The 27,316-nt window shown below is 39.6% G+C and overlaps 1 protein-coding gene across 6 annotated transcripts in view; it reads left to right on the forward strand.

The window, feature by feature from the left end:
* Positions 1–20,272, forward strand: part of B3GNT3 (UDP-GlcNAc:betaGal beta-1,3-N-acetylglucosaminyltransferase 3) — a 37,774-nt gene extending 17,502 nt beyond the window's left edge. For 3 of the 6 annotated variants that reach the window (XM_072156782.1, XM_072156789.1, XM_072156764.1), the window contains exon 2: positions 17,446–20,272. In XM_072156782.1, the coding sequence (XP_072012883.1) occupies positions 17,455–18,609 (1,155 nt within the window). In that variant the 5' untranslated portion in view covers positions 17,446–17,454 and the 3' untranslated portion in view covers positions 18,610–20,272. Of the gene's footprint in view, positions 1–6,236; positions 6,394–8,819; positions 8,938–10,819; positions 10,956–17,445 lie in introns of those variants that run through there. The other 3 variants (XM_072156774.1, XM_072156809.1, XM_072156800.1) reach the window with 3 other exon arrangements.
* Positions 20,273–27,316: the final 7,044 nt, after the last annotated feature.

The following is a 27,316-nucleotide window of genomic DNA, read 5'->3' on the forward strand; positions in this document are numbered from 1 at the left end:
AAATGTACTAAATGAGGACTGAGAGGCAAAATACTTTGAGGAATGATTCCCAGGGACATCTGGAGCAGAATTATGTATTTTATTTTTTTTGCTCTGAATGCCAGTTACACTTTTTAAGTAGTTAAAACATCTGTGGTGGTAAAAAGCTCAAAATAAACTTTGATAAATTCTCTTGGGGGTGTAGTTTTCAAAATGGGATAATTTTATGGCAGGGGGGGGGGGGGTCCACTGTTCTCATAGCTCACAAACTTCAAATGTGTAATAGCACCTGAAAACAACATCCTCAAAATCTGCCTTCTAAAAGCTCAGATGACACCAAACTGTGTAGTGTAATACAGTCTATGGAGGATGTTCATAGGCTGCAGGGTGACTTGGACAAACTGAATGTTTGGTCATCCACTTGGCAAATGAGGTTTAATGTGGATAAATGTAATGTTAGGCACCTGGGGGCCAATAATCCAAAGGCAAAATATGTCCTTGGGGGAGTAAATCTGGGAGAGTCCCTTGTTGAGAAGGACCTGGGGGTACTAGTAGATCATAAATTGAATAACAGCATGCAATGTCAATCAGCTGCCTCTAAAGCTAGTAGGATCATGTCATGTATCAAAAGTGGAATGGACTCTCGTGATAGGGATGTAATATTACCACTATACAAGGCACTGGTTCGGCCACACCTGGAATATGCTGTCCAGTTCTGGGCACCGGTCCATAAAAAGGATGCCCTGGAGCTGGAGAGGGTTCAACGTAGAGCCACAAAACTGATAAGGGGTATGGAGGGTCTTAGTTATGAGGAAAGATTAAAACAACTAGATTTATTTAGTCTGGAAAAGAGACGACTACGAGGGGACATGATTAATTTATATAAATATATGAATGGTCCATACAAAAAATATGGTGGTAAGTTGTTCCAGATTAAATCAAATCAAAAGACGAGGGGGCACTGTCTCCGTTTGGAGAAACCAAGGTTTAATCACCGGAGGCGACAGGGCTTTTTTACTATGAGAACTGTCAATCTGTGGAATAGCCTGCCTCAGGCGCTGGTCACAGCAGGGACAGCGGAGAGCTTCAAGAAGGGTCTAGATGCCTTTTTACACCTAAATAACATTGATTGTTATGCTATATAGGATTGTTTCCCCTAAATCCCTTCCTCATCCAATCCCTACCCTTCCTCGGTTGAACTTGATGGACAAGTGTCTTTTTTCAACCGTATAAACTATGTAACTATGAATGGCTCCTTCCATTCTGTGTTCTGCTGTGGGCCCCTAACATGGTTTACATTCATGTGTGGGGTATTGCTTTACTCATAAGAAACTGAACAACAAAATTTGTGTGCTTTCACATTCCAAATAGAACCTCCATTTTGTTTTAATTCTTGTGAGATGCATAAAGGGTTGACAAGCTTACCAAAGGCTGTTTTGAATAGTTTGAGGGTGCAGTTTTTAAAATGGGGCAATTTGTGGGGCGTTTCTAATAAGTAGATCTTTGAAAACCCTTACGAAGATGAATCATCCTCTTAAAAAAAAATTAATAGAAAAGTTTGGAAAATCACTGTTCGAATTGTAATCCTAATGACGTCCTAATAAAATAAATTATGTCAATGTAGAGCAGAGAGTTTAGCAGTTTGCTCTAAATAAAGGTTTTGATCATTTTCCAAAAAATTTAAAAAATAGCACTCTAATTCTAAGCCTCATAGCATTCTAGTAAAAAATGTGGATTCTTAACTGTGCCAACATAAAGCAAATATTTGAGAAATGTAAGTTATGAATTAATTTGGGTCCTATGACTATCTGCTTCAAAAATAGAGAATTTAGAGCTTTGAAAATGGAAAATCTTGCCAAATTTTTGCCAAATTTTCTGTTTTTCTCATAACTTGTCATAAAAGTTATCATCCAAATTTGTTAAACTAATTTGAAGTACAATGTGTCACAAGAAAAGTCTCAATCTCCTGGATACGTTAAAAGCGTTCAAAGCTATAACCACTTATAGTGACTCAGGGCAAACTTGAATAATGGGGCTGTTTCCCTGGGGCCTAAAGTCCCGAAGGGGTTAAATTGCATTTAGAAACACAACCCAAGCACTTAAAACGCAGCATGTGAACTCTAGTGTTTGTATGTACCCTTAAAGGGGTATTCCAGGAATTAGCATAATTCATATACAAATGAGTCAGTAAAATATAAGCTAATATGTAATTAGTTGTTATTTAAAATTTTGCTCCCCTTAGCAGAAAATGCTGGGGACATAGACTGTAATGAAGAATTAAAATGTTACTGGCCCTTTAATCAGTCCGTTAATTTCCTCCGCGCGGTCCGTTGCAGAGAAGACACAGGACAGAAGATGGCTGCTGGTCACATGTCCACATCACATGTCCTCCCCCTGCCTGGGCAGGTCATGTGATCACCACTACGTTTGGCTGTAGCTGGTTGGTTGCAGTGCACCCAGTATGGCCAGTGTTTTGGTGATGGCAGTTACACATCATTACTATGGTAACAGTGCAAGAAAACCTGTTAGATCATCACTGGGAGCAGAGCATAAGAGGGAGGAGGAGTTACTGAGAACAAAGGATCATGGAACTTGTAGTTTCCAGTGGCGGACGTTTTAGTGATAACTCCACCTACTTTAGAGAGGCCATACATTTTGTAAATCATAAAATCAAACTATTTAAGCTCCGTTTTGTGACTAATGACATTGAGTATTGTTGTACTCATTTATTTATATAATCATGGGTTTTTGTGTTAGACGTTCATATTCCCGGAATACCCCTTTAATTCACCACCAAGATGCATTACATCAGTGGCTATGGGCCTGAAAAGTCTGTTGATCTGTTTATAAGTATGAAACTTCGCAGGAGGCGACAGCAGTAGAGAGGTAATAACTGTTATCTTGTAGTTAATTGGGGCTCTTTCACTATAGGCTACCATGGGGCTATGTTGCTATTGGCTGCAAGGCTCATGGTTGATATTAGACACTGCGGCTATTGATTACTGTGGAGCACTGAGCCTATAAAGGCTTCAGGGGGCACTGTAGGCTATGTTGCCTACTGTAAGTGAACTGTTACTATATTGGCTGCAAAAGACACCCTGATTATTAGTTAATGTGGGTAACGCTGACCATTGGTTACTGAAGTGCATTGTTACTTTATTTGCTGCTTTTGGGAAAAGCTCCCTATATTGGCTACTGTGGGGCACTGTGACTGTTGTGTACTTTACAGCACTGATTTTATTGGATTCTGTGGCTGTGACTATATTGGCTACTGATTGGGTCCTGCTACTATTTTTGTTACTGGTGCTGATAGTATATTGTGGGGCCTTATTACTATATTGACTACTCAGGGTTTCCTGTTACTATAAAAATTTCCAGTGGTCTAGCCAAACTCCAACATAGATTGCACTGTGGATTTATGAAGATATGCCTCAATAAACTTGAATCTATTTTGGAGTTTGGCTGGACCACTGGAATTTTTTGTGCTACACGTCTGTCTTCACAGTAAGGTTGTTGCCGTGCCATGTCCATTTGGTGGAAGGTGAGCTAGATTCTATCCTTTCCTTTGTTCCTGTTACTATATTGGCTACTGTGGGGGCACTATTACTAGTTTGGCTACTGTTGGGACACTTTTAAAATATTGGTTACTGAGGGTTCCTGTTAATATTTTGGCTAATGTGGGGGGACTGTGGGACACTGCGACTATGTTGGCTTCCCTCCGGGGGCACTGCGGGCAATACCTTTTTTATACTTTGGTGTACGGGGAGCGGCGATCCCAGGTAAGATGGCGGCGCCCATGCGCCGCTATCTTTTTGAGCAGTGGCGTAACTAGAGTCCTCTGGGCCCCAGGGCAAAATTCCCGACAGCCCCCCCCCCCCCGGTATGCATTAAAACATTGAACACCATCCACCAGTAGCTATAATTAATGTCCCCCCCTCACCAGTAGCCATAATCAATGTCCCCCATAGGTAATATCCCCCCCCAAATAGCCATTTCCTAACTTTCACCTATGCCTTCCCCCCCCCCCAAATAGAAACAGGGCCCCATAGATTTAAGCAAAATGAAAAATAAAACTCTTACCTAGTTATTCCGCTCCTCTTCGCACTCTCTATCTCTTCTAAAAATCGGCGCAGGCGACGGCTGATGACGCGTCTGCCAGGTCATAGACAACAGCAGACCCGGCGCAGGCAGACGCGTCATTAAGCCTGTGCCGGCGTCGATGGATGAGGTGGGTGGAAAGATGGGCGGATCGGGGGCCCGTTCAAATTTTAAATTGTGACTGCTCTGGGCCCTCCTGATCCAGCGCACGGACCAGATGCAGAACAGTCCGTGCGCTTTAAGGGAAAGGCCCGCGCCTCTCACAATTTAAAACATCTGCCCGCTGTGCTGCGCCGCTGGTACTGCGATCGGTACGCCACTGTTTGAGGCTGCCGGCAGCTTTGCCGGCAGCCCACGCTGTGAAAACACCCGCGATCGGTGTTACCGGTAAGTCTTTGCTGCATATTTGCTGCCCGTGAGCCCTCTCCATGCAGCGCCACCCGACCGCCGCCGTGAATACACGGCGGGCGATCGGGATTACCGGCGTGTAAGACGACCCCACAGAAGACAGAAGATTTTTCTGTCTTCAAAAGTCGTCTTATACGCCGGAATATACGGTATATGTATTACCTGATGTTCATGAGGAAGGATTCGCTATATACCTGTACTGATTTTAGAATTTGTAACCTTTTTGTGTTTTGGTCTCTAGTTATCTACATTACCTTAACCATTACCTGGCTATACTCACCTGCGGCGTCCAGTTGACGCGTCTGTGCGCGTGCGCCGCGCTCGTGTGTGTGGAGGAGTGTGCTTCAGGCGCATCTCCATGACAACGCCCCTCCGATCATGTGATTCGGGTGGGCGTGTCATGGTGGCGCGGTTCCGGGGCGCGGCCCCATGCGGCTAGCGCGACACGTGGTGGGCGTGTCTACAAGCTGGACAGCCGATGGTGAGTATAAAACGGGGCATACGACACACACACACACACACACACACACACACACACACACACACACACACACACACACACACACACACACACACACACACACACACACACACACACACACACACACACACACACACACACACACACATCACCTCCTGACGAAGCATCAGCGAAGCGCGCGTTGGGGTGTATGGTGACTGGCCTCCTAGGATCCCCTACTGAACCTACCATTGGACCAGCAACTCTGTCCTTGGATATTGATTCCGCTTTGAACACCACTTCATCCTGCTCCAGTGCTTGGGGCTCAGAATCTATTGCTGAATTAAATGTAAATTAAGGACTTGTTCCCTTAGTTATCCCTCTCGCAGTGTTTTGGGGTGTAGCGTGCTTATCGCATCGGCCTCGACCTGTTGGGTCGCCGCCGCTACCTTTCATCCTAAAATTACTAAACTATAGAGACAGAGATAATATCCTGGCTGCAGCGCGCTGCAAGGGAGAAGTGCTGTATGAGAACACCAGACTGTCCTTCTTCCCAGATTATACGGCTGGAGTGCAACGTAAGAGGAGGCAATTCTCAACTGTCCGTGGTCGCCTCCGAGACCTCGGGCTAAAATGCTCCATGTTGTTTCCGCCCTAACTCCACGTTCAAGATGGCGACCCATTTCTTAACCACACCTGAGGAGGCTGCAGACTGGATTAACCACAGGCCTTGGTGGCTTCATTGACGGCAATGTTCTACCTTTTATTTTGTTTTGACATGCTTCTCTTCATGTGGCTGATGAGTGATTGTTCGGGCAGGTGAAGGGTGGGAGAGAATCCTGTTAATTTTAGTTACAGTTTACATGTTTAGGGTTCGTAGGAACCTTTTCCCACAGCAGTTTCCTTTTCCACAGCAGCAACCTAGATATTCCTAGTTGGGGCCTTTTCTCCCAGACCTGTTAGGTGGGTGTAATAGCCACAAGAAGAACATACCCAGTGACAGGGTTGCTAGTAAGAGGCTACGGTCTTTGCAAGGTGAAGCCTCCTTGTTATGGTGTAGTTAGGTTCACGTATGATGAAATTTATTTGTAGTTTAAGGGATCTAGGGTGTTTTGTGGATTCCGATTGTATATCATCCCGTACTCCATGGCGGGATGTAAAATAGTCTCCTGGAATGTCCTGGGTCTGAATTGTAAAATCAAGAGGGCTCTTGTATTTAACTTTCTCAAAACCCATAATCCGGACATACTTTTTTTTCAGGAGACACACCTGAGGGGTCAGAAGGTATTCGCTTTGAAGAGACCATGGATTGGTCACGTGTATCACTCTGTGCACTCGACTCGCGCAAGGGGAGTATTGGTGCTAGTGAGTAAATCTCTTACCTTTCAGATGCGCTCTGTACTCCTAGACCCCTCGGAACTTGGTAGTTATGGATGCATCAATATGAGGTAAATTCCCGCTACCACATAAAATATGTCCCACCTCCCTTTGAGATATCAGTGTTGAGGAAATTGATGGACAAAATTGCTTATTATTCTAGGGGATTTTAACTCTACTTTAGAGCCACTAAATGATCGCCTCCGTCCTTCTCCCAGACTTGATAAATCTCTAGTGCTCAGGCCCTTAATCTGAGGTTTGGAGATGGCGACACCCGGAGGCTTCCCAATTCTCATGTTTAATCCCAAACGATCCCAAGCTTGAAACTGACTTGTTTGAGGCAGAACAGACATATCAGTTGACTCAATCTAACGCGGTTAGGGAACTAAGGTTGGGGATGCAGAGACAGTATAACTTGCACTTAACTGAGTATACCACTAAAAAACTGCTGAGCCAGAGTCAGCGTATTTTTGCTGACGGTGATAAGGGAGGGAAGACTTTGGCTTATCTATCCAGGGTTTAGGCTCCCCAGACTGTGGTAGCTGGTATTGCTGTCCAGTCGGGTTCCATTGGGACGGACCCAGCTGGAATCTGTGCTCAGTTTGTTCAGTTCTACTCGGGATTCTATGCTTCCAAGGTAAATCTCCCACTTGACACCACCCGAGCTTATTTAAATACTATGCCCTTCACGAGACTGGCAGTGGCCGATAGAGATTTTCTTGGTGCCCCTGTGAAGGTAAAGGAGATGTCACACACTATTTCTTCTTTGGCTCCCGGCAAGGCGCCGTCTCCTGATGGTTTTTCCGGCGGAGTGCTACAGCAAACATGTAGAGGAGATTAGCCCTAAACTGCTTGCGGCCTTTAGATATGCTTGGGAAGTGTCTGAGCTGCCTGATAACTTCCATGAAGCCACCATAGTGGTCATACAGAAACAAGGTAAACCCCCTGACATGTGTAGTTCATGCCAGCCTATATCTTGAATAAACCTAGACGGAAAAATACTAGCTAAAGTGCTAGTGATACGCTTAAGCGCAGTCGGACTATCGATTATCTCCGTACATCAGTCTGACTTTATGCCTGGGAAATGTACAAATATTAACCTGAGGAGACTTTTTACCAACCTTCAGATACACCACGACAATAGAGGACAAGGGTTATTTCCTACCTAGATAATGAAAAACATTTGACTCAATTGAGTGGGGTTTCCACTTGGGTTTGTCAAGTGGCTCCGCTTCCTCTACTACAGGGCCAGAGCAAAAGTACGGATTAATGGGTAGCTCTCCGAATATTTCCGGCTGGGGAGGGGGACTAGGCAAGGTTGCCTGCTCTCTTTGCTTTTTGCACTAGTGCTGGAGCTTCTCTGCCCTGATTTAACCCCTTCATACTCTGCGACAGATATATCTGCTATAAAGGGTCTAGGAAGAGGGCTCACAGGTTGAGCCCTCTTCATACAGAGATGGGGTTTTCTGCATATTGCAGCAAAGACCCATTGCTAACACCAGCATGGGTGCCGCTATCCTTATTGAGATAGTCTTTCCCCGTTCCGTTCCATGACTGCCTCGGGTTTTCGTCAGAGCCAGTGGCTCATTGTAATGAATCCCATGCAAAAACTCCATAAAACAGGGATTAACCCCTTAAGGACGCGGGGGGGGGGGGGGTTTCGCTCATTTCTTGCTCTCCACCTTCAAATATCCATAACTTTTTCATTTTTACGTGTATAGAGCTGTGTAAGGGCTTATTTTGTACGTAACTTTTACTTTCCCATAATGTTATTTATTTTAACATTCCATGTACTGGGAAGCTGGAAAAAAATTCCAAATTGAAAAAAAAACCCATGTGCGTCACGTTCTTGTGGGCTCAGTTTTTACGACTTTCACTGTGCCCTCCAAATAACACCTCTGCTTTAGTCTTTGTTTCAGTACGATCACGGTGATAGAAAATGTATACAGGTTTTATTGCGTTTTAATACATTTTCAAAAATTTAAACGAATGTGGACAAAAAAGAAAAAAATGTTGCCATGTTCTGACGCTAATAACTTTTTCATACTTTGGGGTACGGAGCTGTGTGATGCGAAATGAGCCAACGTTTTCATTGCTACCATTTGAGGACTTTATGACATTTTTGATCACTTTTTATTCCATTTTTTATATGATGTAAAATGGTGTAAAAGTTGCATTTTTCGGACATTTGGGCACCATTTCCCGTCTCTGAGGTCACCTCCAGTTATAACCATTTTTATATTTTGATTGGGCATTTTGGGACGCGGCGATACCTAATGTGTTTGTGATTTTTACTGTTTATGTTTTTTTATGTCCGTTCTAGGGAAAGGAGGGTGATTTGAAAACATCAGCTCATATCGCAAAAAAATTACCCATCAACACAGCTAAAAGCAGAGGTGTTATTTGGAGCGCACAGTGAAAGTTGTAAAAATTGATCCCAGAAGAGTGTTTGTTTTTTTTCTTTATTCACGGCACAGAATAATAAATAACATCAAGGAAAAGTACAATTTGTTACAAAATAAGCCCTCACACTGCACTCTACATGGAAGAATAAAAAAATTTTGGATTTTTGAAGGCGGAGAGCGAGAAATGAGTGGTTTATACCACTAACGAAAGTAAGTAGCTGGTGCTCGGTATTTACTGCTTACACCGACCATTCTAAGTGGTAGGTTTCCTTTTAAGCACATTCCCTTGGAGGCCATTGCTAGAACTAAACAGAAAGAGAAACCCACATCCACCTTTTATAAGCAATTGATGGATTCCCAGCCCTCTCCCGTGGAGAGAAGCTTCCATGTTTGGCAAAGAGACATCCCTGATTTGAAGGACCATTATCTTAAAGAAATTACACACAACTACTGCTCAACAGTTCTTGGTGCCCGAGACCAGTTGATACAAGTAAAGTGGTTACACCTAGTGTACTTGTGTATGTCTTCTCGGTCTAGTGGGGGATATTCTTCAGGCTAAATTTGAGAGGGCTCTGTGTTAATGTTCTAAGGTAGGAAGGTTATTTTGCTCAATTGGAAGCCTCTTAAGCTTCCCACTTTAACCAAATTGATCTCGCTGATAAATACGGAACTCCCGATGTATAACTTGCTTACACGGCGAGAGGTACTCGGAATTGTTTCTCTTTGATCTGGGACTTGTGGGTGACAGCCCAGACTGCTTTCAGGAGGGGAGGAGGAAAAGCTCAGTCGGTATGAGGTGCGATTGTTTGGATGAATGTGTGTTTCCTGCATTGGGGAGGCGGTGCCTCGTATAGGGCAACTACCTCTGTTCTGTTGCCCCACTGTTGATGCAATTGTCTCATATTGCTATTTTCACGCCTAATTTTCCTGACTGTACCTTGTACTTCCCTGAAGCGGATGTATGCTTTTGTGCACTGTTTGTATTCTTAAAAATGAAAAATCAAGTATTTAAAAAAAAATAATAATGCATGGCTTTTGTTTTTAGCATTTTTGAGAGTTGATGGTGTTTTGTGGTATGTAGCGTATGTGTATTTTCAGCCCCCGGGGGTTGTGGGTGAATCTATTATATTCTTTTTTATTTAGAAACTACATTCAGTATAACCCAGGAACAACATGGTGTGTGTACGATAGTAGTTTTCTGTTCTCATCGGGGTGGTGGTATAATGTCCACTTGCCTCTCACACTTTGGAGAGTTTGATTAACGTAAGCCGCTTCCACTTTGAAGATGGGGAGTTTTCTCGTTGCCTAAATATATATTTTTTTTAAATATCAAATGCTCTACATTGTGTTTAAATTTGGTAACCTTGAATTTTTTTAAGAAAAATATTTTCTGTTTTCAGATCTTGGATCTTTTGTGTATTTATCGAAAAAATATACCCCTTTTACATGTTTTGCACACATTTAGATTTTTGGTGATTTATAGCACCTTTTGTCACCAAAGTTAAAATGTCAAATGAAGGTAATTTTTTTTTGAGGAATCTGAAAAAATGGGGTTCCCATTTAAGATTTTTAAGTTGTTATTGGATATATTTTTGAAAAATATTTGACACTGCTTAACTTATTATTTTTACAGCCCTATTTATTAGTAAACCTTGGATTTGATTTGAGTTTTATGTAAAAATGCTATGGTTTCATTAAATTTTTCATGCCTGGCCACATTGTGTAAGGGGTAAACACTTATGATCGGAGCTGACTCTGATCGCAGGTGTTGGAGCGCGGGGTGCTGGCTCTGTTTGAGTAATAAATAAGAGTATTTATTAAAGGGCCAAAGCCATTTGAATCAATCTGATGAGCAGCAGAGCTCCAAATACAGACCTAGAACTGTCCCAAGGAGCCATCCTAAATCTTCCTCTGTTCCTTTATCTCTAATCTCTCTCATAATAATAATTTGATTATTTATATAGTGCACACAGATTACACAGTGCTGCAAAGAGCTTGCCAAATCAGTAGATAGATTTTATGTTTTACAAAAGACCAGCGGTCCAGGATAGATACAACCCAACCAGTTTTTCAAGTAGTACAAAACTCCTCCTATAGATAGTGTTCTGATTTGACCATCCCTGTTCCTTCTCATTGTGCTACTTGTGAAAATAATCAGGTTTGGATTTCTATTAGTTGTCTTGGGGCACAGACATCCTCTGCTTTTCCTCTATGGACGAACACAAAATGTAAGTAAGCAAGAGTTTATACTTCTTTAGTGAGCAGCAAATAACGAATGAATTTATAGTAACAATGGTGTTCTTTTTGGAGGGTTTATTTAGCTGTGTTTTATGTTTGTACAAGTTTGGATTGTACTTGTGTTTAGAATATGATTAACTCCTTAAGGACGCAGCAATTTATAGCTTAAGGCTCAGCCCCGTTTTTTGTATTTTGACTTGCTTCGCTTTATATGGTTCTAACTTTTGAACACTGTTACTTTGACTGTTGAGTGTTACTGTGTTTGTTTTTTTGTTTTTTTTAACCACATGTGGTACTTCATTTTAGTGTTACATTTTGGCTGATAAGTTTTGTGTTTATTTACAAAAAAAAAAAAGAAAATTCCGTTATTTTATTTATTTATTTTTTTTAAATTGCCATTTTCGAAATCATTGCGTTTTCAGGCAGATTTACCACTTAACCCCTTAATGCTGAAGCCACTTTTCACCTTCCTGACACGGCCCATTTTTTCAAATCCGCCCTGTGTCACTACAAGTGGTTATAACTTTGGAACACTTTAACATATCCAAGTGATTTTGAAATTGTTTTCTTGTGACACCTTGTACTTCATGTTAGTTACAAAATTTTGGTGGTATGTTTTGCATTTATTTATGAGAAAATCAGATATTTGGTGAAAATTTGGAAAAATTCTCAATTTTCAAAATTCAAAATGTTCTACTTTTTCCACACATGAGTCATAACACATAATAACTAACATTCACCAAATGTCTACTTTATACCTCCATGGTTTTTTATACATACTATCATTTTTGTAAGCTGTTATGGGGCTTTGAATGTTCGGTGCGATTTTTCACATTTTCATAAAAAAAACAAAATCCTGCTATTGAGGGACATGCTCAGGTTTTGAAGTCACTTTGAGAGGCCTAAATAAAAGTAAAACCCCATAAATTACCCCATTATAGAAACTACACCCCTCAACGTACGTAAAACAACTTTTATGAAGTTTGTTAACCCTTTAATTGGTTTACAGGGGTTAAAACAAAATCGGATGCAATTTTTTTTTTTTTTTTACTAAATTTAATGTGTTTTTCATAAAATGTACAAATTCTCAGTGGATAAAATACCAAAACACTCCACAAAATTTGATACCCAATCTCTCCCGTGTATAGTAATACCCCATATGTGGTGGTAACCTGCTGTATGGGCACACGCCAAGGCATCGAAGGGAAGCTGCGCCATTCAGAGCAGATTATGCATTGTCACTTTATAATGGCTATACAATCTTTATTTTTTTGGCAATTTGGACATATAAAGGCTTATTTTTTGCGACATGAGATGCACTTTACAAATACTTCATTTTAGTGGGTCTGTAGCTTTTTGATGAGATTTTATTAACTCTTTAATGTATGGAGGAAAAGAAAATTGTCAATTTTGGGGGGTTTTTTTTGTACATTTTGGGGGTCGTACACCGTACACTAAAAATACTATAATATTTTTATTCTCTAGATCACTACGATTACGGTGATACCTCATTTATATAGTTTTTTAATATATTTTACAGGAAAAAAACGAATGTAAAGAAAATCTCATTTGTTTTTGCATCGCCATCTTTCCAGGATATAACTTTAATATTTTTTTGTTGACAGTGCTAGTTTAGGACTTATTTTTTACGTGTTGAGTTGTCCTTTTCAGTGGTACCATTTTGGTGCACATACCTTTTTTTTTTTTTTTTTTTTAATCACTTTTTGGAACATTTTTGTGAAGGGATTTTATGAAAATGTACATTTTTGGCGAGTTTTTCGCGTTTTGTTATTACGGCGTTCACCGTACGGGTCCAATAATGTTTCTGACTTATTGTACAGATTGTTACGGATGCGGCGATACCAAATATGTGGGGTTTTTTGGCGATTTTGTGTTTTTTTTCACTTTATTGCATGTGTATAGGGAATATTTGTGTTTAGGGGACTCTAACTTTATTTAATTATTTTTATTAAAAAATTATTTTATGTAATGTTTTTAACATTTTTATTAACTTTTACAGGTTAGCTTGAACAAGTGATCCACTGATCACTTGTTCAAGCTCTTCTTCACATTACACAGTGTGATACAGATGTATTACACTGTGTAATGTAACACACTGAGCATGCTGCGCATGCTCAGTGTGTCACAGCCGGCAGGACCCGGCTCCCGGCAGGAGGATCGCGCAGCCCCGGGCACCGGCAGTCCTGGGGGCTGCGATCGGAGCAGCGGACCCCCCGGTAAGCGCCGCGGGGGTCTGATTCCAGCTAAATGCCCCTGACACGTCGCGGTGTGGGGAAATCTCTGATCGCGGGTGTTAGAGGCAGGTGTCGGCTATAATATATAGCCGACACCCGCAGCTTCTGGCGCCGGCTCCGTTTAGGAGCCGGCGCCAGAAGCTTGACGTACTATTACTGCATTTTGCGGGAACGCACCTCCCGCCATGCAGTAATAGTACGTCAAATGTCGGGAAGGGGTTAAATAAGTTGCTGAATAACATTTCCCATTGTCTACTTTACATTTTCCATAATTTTTAAATGTCTGGATAATTTATTTTGATGTCACGCGGCTTACATAAATACAGTTTTGAATGAAATTTTACATATTTAACATCAGATACCCCTATATAATCGACCCATTTTCAAATCTGCACCCCTCAAACTATCAGAAACCGTTTTTACGAAGATTGTTAACCCCTTGATGTTGTATAGTAATCAAATCAAAATGGAGGTGAAATTTAGAATGGTCAGATTTTGTCGGTTATTAGTTCATTTACCCCTAAAATGTACACATTTCCAAAAGCTAAAAAGAGAAAATCCATCTTATAATTTATTCTGCAATTCTTCCAGAGTACAGAGACTCCCCACATGTGGCCGTTACTTGTTTTATGGGCGCACAGCGAGATGCAGAAGGGAATGAGCGCCCTGCAGTTGCCAGGATTTTAGTTTTCCCAATGATCCCTTTTGTAGGCTATAATATTTTAGCTTTTTTTGGTTATTGGGGCCATATGATGCCATTTTTTTTTTTTTGTGGGATGAGATGCTTTTCCCAGTGTTACCATTTTGTTACCATTTTCAACCTATTGTTGAATATTTAGGAACTTTTTTTTGAGTGCAGGAGTAGAAAAGCATCAATTCTGTACTGGTTTTTTACTTATTTTTTTTCTTGGGTGTCCACCGTATAGCCTAATAATCATGTTATCTTAATTCTATGGTTCAATATGATTACAGGATACCAGACATGAATATTTTTTCTTACGTTTTACTAAATTTGTCAAATTAAAACCTAATGTGGGAAAAATCTATCATTTTTGCATTGCCGTATTCCAATGGCATAACATTTAAATTTTTTGGCTATGGAGCTGGTTGATGGCTTATTTTTTGCAGGACATGTTGTACTTTGCAGCCAAATCATTCTGGAGCACATATGTATTTTTGATCACTTTATTACATTTTTTTTGTGGGATTGTACAGTTAAAATAATTATTATTCAATAATTATTTACTTTTATTCTACAGGTTGTTACGGACGCGGTGATACTATATATGTGGGGTTTGTGTTATGATTTAGATTTTTTGGGGGGGTTATATGTCTGTCATTTTTATTGATTTATTACTTTACATCGTACAGGCAGCTCTGGGGTCCTGATCGTAATGACCCTCCAAAGGCAGTTTAAATGCCACAGCATTTAACGGGTTAAACACCCACGATCGGGGGTGTCGGCTATTATTTATATCCGGCACCCCGTGTATCCCGATGCCGGTTCGGCTCAGATCTTGATATATAAGTGATGGCAAACCGTGTGGTGCACAGCAGTTTGTACAAGGTACATAAATTCATAACTAACCTCCTATCTTTTCCATGAAGAAAGGAAGTAAATTATTGTAGCCCTTTCTTTAGAATTCTTTATAGCACATTCATTTTAGAATTCACTAAATTAAAAAAATCTGCATGGTTTTATTGTCCTCCTTTGTATCTAATGAAATAAATGGAAGAACTTTACAGTACACCTTTTACATTGCTTTTTAAAGCCGCAGGGAAATTAGAAAACCATTTCTTTAGCCTTAATGACTGATCCTTCTATACTAATGTCCCTTTTGTTTTTCACCATCTTAATATTTCTTGGTAGCAGTGTGAGAGGTTGTGTATTTTGCAGGTTGAGTTGAATTTTGAGCTACCTAGAACTTCATAACTCCTCCCTTAAGGTTCTTTCTTTTATTTTGCCATCTATGGGATTGTGATTTGGGCTAGTTTTTTTCATTCTTTTTTAATTGGAGTTGTAGTTTTTATTGGTATCATTTTGGGGGTTTCTTTTTTTCTCATTATATTTTGCTATTGGCACTAAATGTTTTGCTAAACATATAGTGTAGGTTGTAAAAGACTTTAATGTCCAATTTTTAAAATAGTTTTTTACCTTTTTTTTGCTTCATAATTTTAACTTATTTTCAGTTTAAATTGGTCCCAAATCTCCTACCTAGGGTTGTTAATTAGATTCACACTGTCCTCATTTACAGACTACACCCCAGCATGCTGCAACCATAGTATTAGCAATTGGTAGTGAGTCTGGTAGGAGATGATGATTCACCCCAGTTTATGTCCTAATGAGATTTTAACAAAAATAGTTAATGCCATGGAGCCAACTGGATAAATTGGAAGGAATTAAAATAGCATTATAGCATTAAGTTAATTATCCACCCAACGTATGTTGTTTTTTTACATTTTTTTTTCTGTCACTGATCACTGTATCTGCTTAATGAGGCCACTTATCACAATGCTCACATCACCACTGATCCTTCCAACCCGGCTAAAGATGATTTTATTTTTATTTTCTTTCTTTACAATGCATAATATTTACGTTAAAGTACTAAAAAAAACTATTTCAGGTAGGATAAGAACTGTCCAGCAATATTAGGGCTTATTCACTCTGGCGTTGGTTTTCAAATCCAGGATTCAGGGATTTTCAGATGCCTTATTGTGCCATTGTTTTCAATGGGTATTTGACATTGGCTGATCCGTGGAAAAAAAAATTGTAAAACCCGTCCTATTTTTCATGGATGCAGATCACAAAAGGCAATAGGTCCACACAAAAAACCCCTGAGAACTTGTGTTTTTTTTTTTAAATCACAACTTCTGGGAAACTAGGTGTTGTGTTTTCCAACTAATGTTAATGAGGACCTGTCGCACATAAAAAAGGCACTAGTGCTACAACAGATATAGCAGTGTTACACTGCTAGCTTTATTGGAACCCTGTACAATAGGAACGCTGGACCAAGCTCACAGCGGTAAGATGTATTCATGAATGTTGGAAAAAATGGCTTCTACCCCATTGTGTTTTAATGAATTTTAACATTGTTTGAAGATCAAAGTTAATTATGCGCATGACAATACATACAGTGGCTTACTGTGGTCTGCTTCAATCTGTCTTGTGGATCTCGCTCCATACTCAGGATCTGTTTCCTGTTCATATGTGTTAGACATTTAGCTCTTGCAACACTTATGGTATCAGTACTAAACATAATTGACTTTTATTTTCTTTTGAAATCTGTGGTTGACCTTTAATGTTAATTTACTTTGGCTGTGGTTCGCCCTCAGTACAGCACATACTGAGTCATTTGAGTAACTCAAATTGCACAATAAAAAACTTATCTTCTAGGACAACTTCTCTTTCCTTAAAGGAGTTGGCTACTTTACATCATGTTTTTTTTGTGGGGGCAGGATATAAGGTAATTTACCAATATACATCTATTAAAAGTTCTGCTCTGCTTTCTTGATATTTAATGTGACTCCACCTGTCTTTCACCTCATCAACAAGACATTGCTGTCCATAAAATGCAGATGGAGGGTCATGTGATCTCTAACTGACTGTGAACAATCTGTAGCAAGAGATCATATGACTCTCCATCCATCAAAATAAACTGCCACTCACATGTACACACATGAGGCAAACCCCTTTTAAGAAATGGAAAAACTAGAACGGAGGCAAGTTTTTTGTTTAAAAATAAAGAAAAACCCATGCCTCACAGGAGTCCCCCTTGCTTGTTCATAGTGTTCCCATCGAAAAGGACTGTAAGTGTTGATGTCCTGTCAATTGAGAATGTAACTGCTCAGCCAATTTCCACATAAATCATGTCTGAATTAATAGCATGTAACTACTGAGATCAAGTTGGTTCCTCACAACATGTAATTGTTTTGTCACATACTCAACATGACTGAAAGAACAATAGAAAGGTCAAACAAATGCAAATTGTTTTATGAAGATTTTCCACGAACACAAAGTATAGCCTGGTATTTTTCATTACACTCTACCACGTGCAGTACAAGGCATACATATTACTCAGAGATTCTTTTCGCTAGATGTTTTCTCTTAAAATAATTGATAATTATTGTTTGGATCATTCCGTATATTTTAATTTTCATCTCTTTAGCTTATCAATGTTCTTTATATTATACAATATTTTATGTGACGTGTTTTGTTTTCTTGTAGACTGTCAATATGAGGCTATCCTTCATCAAGTTGGAGGCCATAATCCTTCTAATTTTGGGTTTGGCTGGACTTCTGTTTATCATTTATGGAGGTGAAGACAGGACTGAACCGTCAAGTGTGCATAAGGAGGAACATAAGCCAACAATTCAATCCCTACTTACAGTTGTCCCGCCGAAAGTAAAAAAACTTGAGTGGCTGCCTGGATGCCAAGAAAATAAATCGGTGGAAAGTATTGTAGACTTTTCAAAATTACCTGAGCATATTAAGGATTTCCTGCGGTATAGGCATTGCAGGAGCTTCCCACAAATCCTAAACTCTCCAGATAAATGCGGAGGTCCCGCTGCATCTAAAAACGTCTTCCTTCTTCTTGCCATAAAATCTTCTCCCGGTAACTATGAAAGAAGAGCTGTCATACGTCAAACATGGGGGGAGGAAACCAGTTATAAAGGTGCTCATGTGAAAAGGATTTTTCTTTCTGGAACTTCAAAGAATGAACGTGAGGACCGACATTTAAGACATCTTTTAAAAATTGAGAGCCAAACATACGGGGATATCCTACAGTGGGACTTTCATGACACATTTTTTAACCTGACACTAAAACAGTTCCTGTTCCATGTATGGCTAGATGACAACTGTCCAGGAGCCAACTACATTTTTAATGGAGATGATGATGTTTTTGTCAACACCTTCAACGTAATCACCTACCTACAAAGTAATGAACCAGACAAGCACCTTTTTGTAGGTCAGCTAATAGCTAATGTTGGACCTATTCGCGAAGCTGGAAGCAAATATTATGTACCTGTGCAAGTTACTGCTTCTGACTCCTACCCAATGTACTGTGGAGGAGGAGGAATTCTCATGTCCAAATACACTGCTCATGTCATCTACAATAACTCTCACGACATTGAGTTATTCCCTATTGATGATGTTTACCTAGGCATGTGTCTGGCAAAGTCTAAGCTTGTTCCAGCCTCTCATATGGGCATGAGGACAGTGGGGGTGCATGTACCCTCTGCTAAACTTGATTCATTCAATCCTTGTTATTATAGAGAACTTTTAATGGTGCATCGATTTATACCATATCAGATGTTAGTCATGTGGAAGGCAATTCAAGATCCTCACCTTGACTGTGGCCAGAAATTGGCCATTTATTTAGGTACATAATAAGAATGAACTGATGTTCGTGGAAAAAAAGAACCATCTAGCATAATTAAGCAGATTTTGTCTCATTGACTCCGCAGGCACTGGAAAGTTATATTTATGACCTGTATGTTAATTTATTTTCTTGTTTTGTTTTTCAATAGGTTAATTTCACAATAATTAACCCCTTGTTAAGAAATTACACCATGTATGCCCTACATATGTACATTTTTATATTTAAAATAATTGTTTTGCTTCATGGTACTATTGGAATCATTATTGTACACCATCTAAAACCCTATAAAAGAATATTGGGAATTAGAAAGTACTTGTTAAAGAATATTAAATGAATGTTATGTTTTCCATATTTCTGCCTTTTAGACTTTGGTTGTAATTAGTCAGTCTGGCTAATGAGGGCATTTCATTCATTCATTATAAAGGAAGATATATGTGCATAGAGTAATGAAATAATGGTGAAACAACTAATCACATGCAGGACAATCTATGTAGTAAATCTAATTGTTTGTGGATTCAAAAGATTCTACATAGGAAATGAACAATCCGAAACAATCCAATCAGCTCCAAGACTGATAAAACACATAAGAAGTGTCATAACTCCAACCCCAAAGCCATTTTCTTTGCAGGGATAGAACCTGTACCTATCCCAAACATGGAAGGTGACCGGCAACGCCTAATGTTGCAAAAAGAAGGGAGATGGATCTTAAGATGGGAGCTTTGGGTCCAGCAGATCTAAATGATAAATTTAAACATGAGCGTTTTTCTCTAGTTATAGCATAACACTGCCAAAGATGAGTAAACCTTAAGTTATGCCATTGTCATAAAGAATGCCAGCCAGCATGCCTAATTACATAATGGAGATTGTGGTTTTCTAATAGCTCACTGGATATACTCCGATACTTTTATAAGATCGCATCCCAGAACCCATGCCAAGCCTTAAGGGAGTAGAGATAGTTCAGACCCCGCCGCCGGAAGGGAGATGGAGCAGTGTTACTATGCATGCCCCGTCGCCATCTTGGGTGAGGCAGGATACAGACACTCCCCCTTCCCCGAGTGACTGATGTGAGGCGAGGGTTTTCCGAACTTCAAGCTAAGGAGTAGCGAGAAACCACAGGTGTTAAAAATAATAATGTTACACGACTCCAAACATAGATTAATAGACATTGCAATACTCAAATAAGGAGAAAGTAACTGACCAATGGGCTCTGGACTAGCAGCAAAAGGGGTTTGTTTTTATGGGGCTTATTTACTAATGGTCCCGGATCACACTTTCATCGGACTGTTCGCCTTTTTAGGGATTTGACAGGTACACTTTTAAATATGTGGGTATTTGATAATAAAGGATCAAGTAAGAAGAATTATGGTAAGTGCCATTCTACTTTTTCAATGCACAGTACTTCACGTTTGGAATAGAGCACCACCATTATAGCACCAAAGTATATTTAATTACTATATTTAATTTCCTGGTACTAACAACAAGAAAAAAATTATTTTTTTTATAAGTCTGAGGAATATACTCGTATATATTAACAGGTAAGAGCAGTGAACACTCAGTTTTTCTTTTTTTTTCATTTGAATAAAATAGATCACGATTGAAATCTCTATCTACTGGGTAGTTGGTAGTAGGGATGAGACTTCTGTGGTTCAAGTACCCCAGGGGACATTAAAATGTTGTGAGAACACACTGAATACTGAAGAATGAAAATGTTACTGGCCCTTCAATCAGTCCATTGATTTTCTCTCAGTGGAACACACAGAAAGGATTGGAGATGGCTGCTGGTTACATGTTTGGCACCTGCCTGGCCAGGTCACGTGATCATCACTGTTTGTTTGGCTGTAGTGGGTTGCTTGCAGTGGGTTAGATGTCATTGAGGGGGTAGTAGCATTAGGTGGCAGAGCCATCATTAAGGTGCAGAGAAGCCTCGGATATCTGTGCTGGTGGGTCAGTTCATGCAGGAGAAGAGAAGTGAAGGTGTGTGAGGCAAGGAAAGGGAAGAATATGCAAATGGAATGGACAATGGTGATGATATTTATTTGGGTCTGAAGGGGACAAGAGGGGTTACGCGGGGCTGCATGTTAGGAGGGATGTAGTTACATGGTACTGCCGTTGGAAAGCTGGACTGACGGGAGGGATGCATTTACATGGAACCAGATTTTTCTTTTTTTAGGGGGGACAGGAGGGATGCCTTAACGTGGCACTATGTTGTAAGGATATTCCGAATACCTTATATGTAGCACTGTGTGATGGGCAGATTCTTTTAGGTTTTTTTTTTAGCATTCTCTGAACTGGGGCAAAATTTGCTACAACTGATGATATCCATATTTTTTCATCACCCATCTGTGATATGTATTGTATTAAAAATAAATTTTAAAGCTAGTAAAAAAAAAAGTAGAGTTTTGTTTGGCATATTCTAAGACCACCTTTGAGTACAGCAAAGGGGTTGTCCAGAGGTTGAAAAACATTGCAGCTTTCTTCCAAAAAACGGGTAGTGCATGGTGTTGCAACCGTTCATCTCTGAACAGCCGTGCTGCAATACTGGCAAGGACCATTTTCTGTGTTCTCTATGAATTGGCAGCTAAGAACAACTGAGCATAAGGCCTTTTTCACTAACAGCGTTTGAATTCAAAAGCTGCAGGAAGGAGATTGGCCTGATCATATATTGTATGCGTTGACACTAAAACACTTGCAATTGGGAGTATATTGTGGGGTACTGTGACTATTGGTTACTGTGTGTGGGGAACTATGACTATTTTGACTACTGTGTAGGTCAGTTTGTCTGTACCATGGTTCTGGTGTTTTTTTTTTTAGCCTGCTGTAATGCATGTAATATACAGTACGTAGGGAGTACCATTCGTCCTTTGAAAAGGAGAATTGCAGAACACATAGCAGATGGGTGCAAACCTATAGAAAAGAATATTTCCAATTTATCTAAACATTTTTTCAATACACACAAGGGAGATTTTTCCCCCTTAGAGGTGACAGGAATAGAAAGGGTTACTACCCTGGTTAGAGGTGGTGACAGGACACACAAGTTACAGAACCGTGAAATGTTTTGAATACTGAACTTGGGCACTAGAATGCCTTAGGTTTTGAACCGTAAAACTGGTGTAATGTATGTGTGTGTGTGTGTGTGTGTGTGTGTGTATATATATATATATATATATATATATATATATATATATATATATATATATATATATATATATATATATATATCATCCCAAACTCCAGCACCCAATGTTCACAGCGGTCTTCCGTATATAAAAACAAAAAAACACGCTTTCAGAAATATTTTTCACTTCCTTGTCATCCATTAACTGTTTTTTATCATTTATATGTTAATTGAAGTCTATGTATGTATAGTTTTAACCTGCATTTTTGCTCAGGTTTATTATAGAGTAACCCTACATATGCTGAATAGGATGCAATTCCACCTTGTACTTCCGCTTTGCTGTAGCACACGTGTTAATTACTTGTGTTAGAATACACCTGTCTATGTCTTGTTTTAGAGCAGTAACAAACAGAATATGAATAAGGACTAAAGAATATCAGTCTGAAACGCGTTGATCGTGTTATGCCAGTCATGCATGAAGTGACTTCACATTTTTAACTTGATGGAATAAAAGTTATTACATTTTATGAAGATTACCATGTGCTAGAATACCTCTCTCCAGTGCTAGCACCGGCCCCATTTAGTTCTTGGAATGTCTTGATGTGCACAGTCGTAGGAGAACATATTGGGCATTGAAACGGCATATTTGTAGAATGACAGCAATTTTAACTTTGTGTGAGCCATTCCATATTAACTTTTTGGAAGCTCCTGTTGGGTCAAAATATTCACGACATCCCTTTCTTAAATAATTTGCAAAATGGGCTTAATTGTTGGAGGTTTATTACTTTTTTTTTTAAACTTAAATTCAGAGCCTCCGTAGCCAGTGCTGTGTAAATTTAACAAATTAGGCCTCAATGCCCTTACTACTCTTTTACTCCTGAACCCTATAGTATTTCCAGATAAGGGTTAAGAGACACATGTAGGGTAACATAGCATAATAAATAGAGGGATGAATTTCCCTAATGGTACAACTTTTCGGGCAATAAAATGGCGTTTTTGTAGAAAAATGGATTATTCTGAACCAAACAATCAACATTCTGTTTAGAAATCTCCAGAATGGGGTCAGAATGTTCACTATAACTTTTGATAAATTTCTTGAAGAGTGTATTTTCCAGAATGAAAAATACTGGTCACTCTTTGGGGGTTTCCATTACATTTTGTGGGGTCTACAATTGTGACAGCATCTGAAAACTATTAGAGTTAAATCTGCTCTGCAAAAAGCCAAGTAGTGCTCTTTTCCTTTTAAACAACAATTCACAATATACAAAAATAAAGGGTTTACAGAGAAAATGGGTTGCAATAGAACCTAATAAAACAAAACATTCAATTTGCAGCTCGTTAAGAGTTTAAAACAGTACAGCATATGGTAGATTTTATTGACGCATATTAACATGTAATGTCTGATTAAAAAATCGATACATACCAATAGGATAAGCACTTGGCACTACATAGGTCCTGGGTGCCAAAATTAAGATCATGAAACCCACACTTGCAGTGTCAGCCTAAATTAATTTTTGCAGCTTCTTGTTTCTAATCCTGAGGCAGGTGCTTTGCAGTAATCTGCACATTGGTAATGATATTGCTGTACAGTGGCGTTTGGGGGTGCCCAGCGCCCCCCTATCTCAAAGGGGCCCCCTGCATGTGGACTTTTGTGGGTAGAGGATGTACTGCTCCTTTAATACCCCACAATTGAATGCCTGGCTGAAGATTCTAATCTACCTCCTATAATTTGTCTTTTTTTTTGCCTATATATGGGTCTGTCTAGCTTTTTGTCTATTTATCTTCTATCTATCTGCTATCTATTACCTATCCATATATCAATTGATCTTTTCTCTCTTCTTCTGCATCTATCTATCATATTGATCTATAAATCTATATTATCTTTCATATTTGTCTTCTATCATCAATCTACCTATCATCTGTCTATATCCTATAAAATTCTCCTACAGCTCCATGTTATGATTGCCTAACTTTACTACTTTTTGTAAACTACAAAGTGTTATTATTGTGCAGGGCTAAAGGTGCTTACTGAATGTGACTGTTCATAAAAGTTTTATTTGGGGGCCCCACTGTTTTGCAGAGGGCCCCATCTTGTCTAAAAACAGGCCCTGTTGTTACATGACATGATGATGGATATGTAAACAAAAATATATATGTGGTGTGCATTAACCCCTGAAGGATGATGGTATTGAAACCCCTTGGGGGAGACTCACAAGCAGACAGCAATTGGTAGGAACAGGCTATGTGAAAATAGCAGCCCACATTAACTTAACAATATTCATGGTAAATAACATTGTTATGGTTATGTTATATAGGATTAGGGGTGGGGGTGGTGGCTAGCAGAGCATGTGAGTGAATGCGCGCTTAGAGAGCTCCTGCAGTACTTCACAATTTATCCAGATTTTCACCATTTTAGAGGTAATTTCTACTCTGGCCTATTTGAGGTTTGTGGAGCAGTTTGAAGATCCTGAGATCAGTAAGTACCATTGTAAAACTGAAGGCCTATAATGAGGAGAAGCCAGGGACAACATTTTTGAACCGGCAAACCCAAGATGACCCGAGATGAAATTGCAAGCCGTACAACAGAATTTGCAGGCTATACCATCCTTGTGCTAGATCAGTGGAGCTTTCCTCTGTCACAAAAGAGCACATTGGGGGTCATTTATCTTGGAATTTTCTCTTTTTTTTTTCTCTTATTTATGCAAATTTTTGGGCACATTTGATATATTTGTGCCTAAATTTGCAACTTTTCCACTCACCTAGCAAAATTAGCCACGCAAGAAATTTTCAGTGTTGCACTTGATATACCTTTAAAATCCAGATGTGAATGAATTAAAAAGTCACAATTTTGGCGCAAATCGAGGTTGAAAAGTCGCAAATAAACTCCATGCTGAGCAGGCATAGGAAGTACTTGTTGCAGAAGAGTTTGAGACTTTTATGCAACTGTTTAATCAAAAAGTCGCAAAACCCCGCCATAGACTCAGCTATCTGATATATCAACCTCTAAGATAAATCAAACCTGGAAAAATAAGAAGAGACACACACAGATGTCCTGACTAAAGATAAATGACCCCCATTGTCTTCAGCTGGGCTGTAGGCCGGTGTGGAATTTCAGGTGCTCCTGTAAGTCCTGTCCAGCCTCCAATATGCAAGCATTGCAAAGATTAAGCCGGCATGTCAAAGTACAAACTCCTAGTTAGGGTGTGATCACACGTTACAGTAAAAACTGAATCACAATCAGCTTTGAGGTGGTTTTAGGTGCAGTTTTGTTAATATAACAGAAGAATGACATTAGTGGATCAGGTTTCCCCTTCAAAATCAAATTCACCCCATTCAGTTTGTCTTCCATCTGCATCCAAAAACTGAGTGCGATGCCAGCTGGAAACACACTGTTGCTGTTGGGAGACTGACTTGAAAGATTTACTAGGTCGTCCACGACAGACAGTGGCAGACGGGGTTTGTGGAGAATACTGCTACCAAAGGCCGGACCAGGAATCATGACCATGGAGAGCCACGAGCAAAAGATGAGTTTGCCATCTATGGCTGATGTAATGGAGAGAAGATTGTGACGCAACTTACTTCTGCTAGTGAACAACCATCTACCCTCCATAACAAACACTTTGTGGTGTCTTAAAGGTGGTGGGTGTATGTAATAAATCCTTATCTGCCCTGGATCTCAAGTTTGGATCTCAAGGTTGGAGCTCCGGCTGAGGAAACTGCAATTTTATGGAAGTAAATATGGAAGATGCTGCACCACTAATTCGGAGAGATTTACAGACCCACGATTGCGCATTAAATGTAATTTTGGCAAGATGACTTGGAAAATCACCTAAGGTGTAATAATGTGCAATTATGAGTTTTGGAGAGGGAAACCAACCAAGCAAGTTCTTTTGAAAACTGGCTGCTGAATAGTTTTAGGAAAGGCTCACTGAGGTACATGTATCTTTCTCATGACTTGTTTTTTTCTCTTCTTTTTTGCATGCTTTTTAATTTTTTAGGTGCATTTTTGCGACTACACCAGGGTTTTAAGAAGTTAGCCAGTTGGGTGTGTCTGTTACAGTCCAGTCTTCCTAAATGTATCTTTCCAAGACAGGTGTTTTTCTTTGTTTTGTGACTAAATTTTACAAATGCACCAAATCAGTCGCAAAAAAAAAAAAATGAAACCTAAAAAAAAGATATGTATCACAACAGAAAATTTAGAAAGATACATAGTACTGGTAAAGTATGCTGACTTCAGCAAACTTTAAAAAGTTGCAAAAGAAAATAAATGATACATGTTCCCCTATGACTCCTATTAGATCATTACCACCAGCCACTTTTAATACATATCGTATGCTATTGTGACCATCTTCTACTCTGTGGAAGTACAGAAATTCTGTGCACAATTACTGGATTTAAGGTGTGATATGCAGATCCCTTACACAGCACGTCTATGAGTGGTGGCCCAAGGCATCACAAACTTCTTCGACCTCCTCAAGGTTAGATGGTTAGCCATAACATTTAGCTTTGTTATGAAAGAAATGGAGTCAACTGATTTCTTCTGATCATTTATCCATGTGTTGCTTCAGAGACGTGTGGAAGAGAGAACTTTTTCATCAACTCCAGAATGTTATACAATGTTATTTAAAATGAGGCTCTCATATTTTAAGTTATTGAATTTATTGCTATACCTGTGTATTGCTGGTGTTCCAATAAGGTTTTGAAGAGGAGCACACTTTTGTTGTGCACTCTCCGCTTGTGCTCTCTCAATTCGCTGCTATAATTAGTAATGCTTTTGTTTTTCTTGAAGGGTTTGGGTCTTCTGGTAGGACCTGTGATTAGTGGGGCACCTACGAGGCCCGCTCTGTCTGAGTTGGAATGCAGAATGGTTTTCTGTTCTCTTATATCGGATGGGTGAAGTGGTGGTTTCTGTACTTATCTCTTTGTTAGCTGTTATGGTTTCAGCTTTATGCAGCATTTTGTTTTTCGTGTCCCTTTTATTTACATTTACAATCCAATGACAATACCTATTAATGTGTTATTGTAGAATGTGAGGAGGCTTCTGAGACTACTGGGCAGCTAAAATCTCTTAGGCCCTAGGCCAGTAATGGCAAACCTTTTAGAGACCAAGTGCTGAAACTGCAAACCAAAGTTCATGTAATCATCGCAAGGTGCCAACATGACTATTTAGCCTAAAATTACAGAAAATACCCCTCTTTAAGGGACATATACCGTATTTTTCGGACTATAAGGCGCACTAAAAATCCTTTTGATTTTCTCAGAAATCATAGGTGCGCCTTATAGTCCATTGCGTCTTATATGAACCGTACTTACAGACAAAAGCTGCCTTGAGCTGTACACAGGTTTGCCACCTGCTGGTCATTCATCCTCATAATCAGGTGCGCCTTATAATCCGGTGCGCCTTATATATGAACCTAGACGTTTCAGCAGGCATTTATTGATGTTGCACCTTATACTCCGGTGCTCCTTATAGTCCGAAAAATACTGTAATACTGCAGTATGATGATCATTACCAAAACAATAAGATAAATATCATCATACTGATAATAAACAGTCCACCGTAAAAAGACCAACATTACCAAACTATATCAGTAAGCAGT

This window comes from Engystomops pustulosus, chromosome 1, assembly GCF_040894005.1.
Source record: "Engystomops pustulosus chromosome 1, aEngPut4.maternal, whole genome shotgun sequence".
NCBI lineage: Eukaryota > Metazoa > Chordata > Amphibia > Anura > Leptodactylidae > Engystomops > Engystomops pustulosus.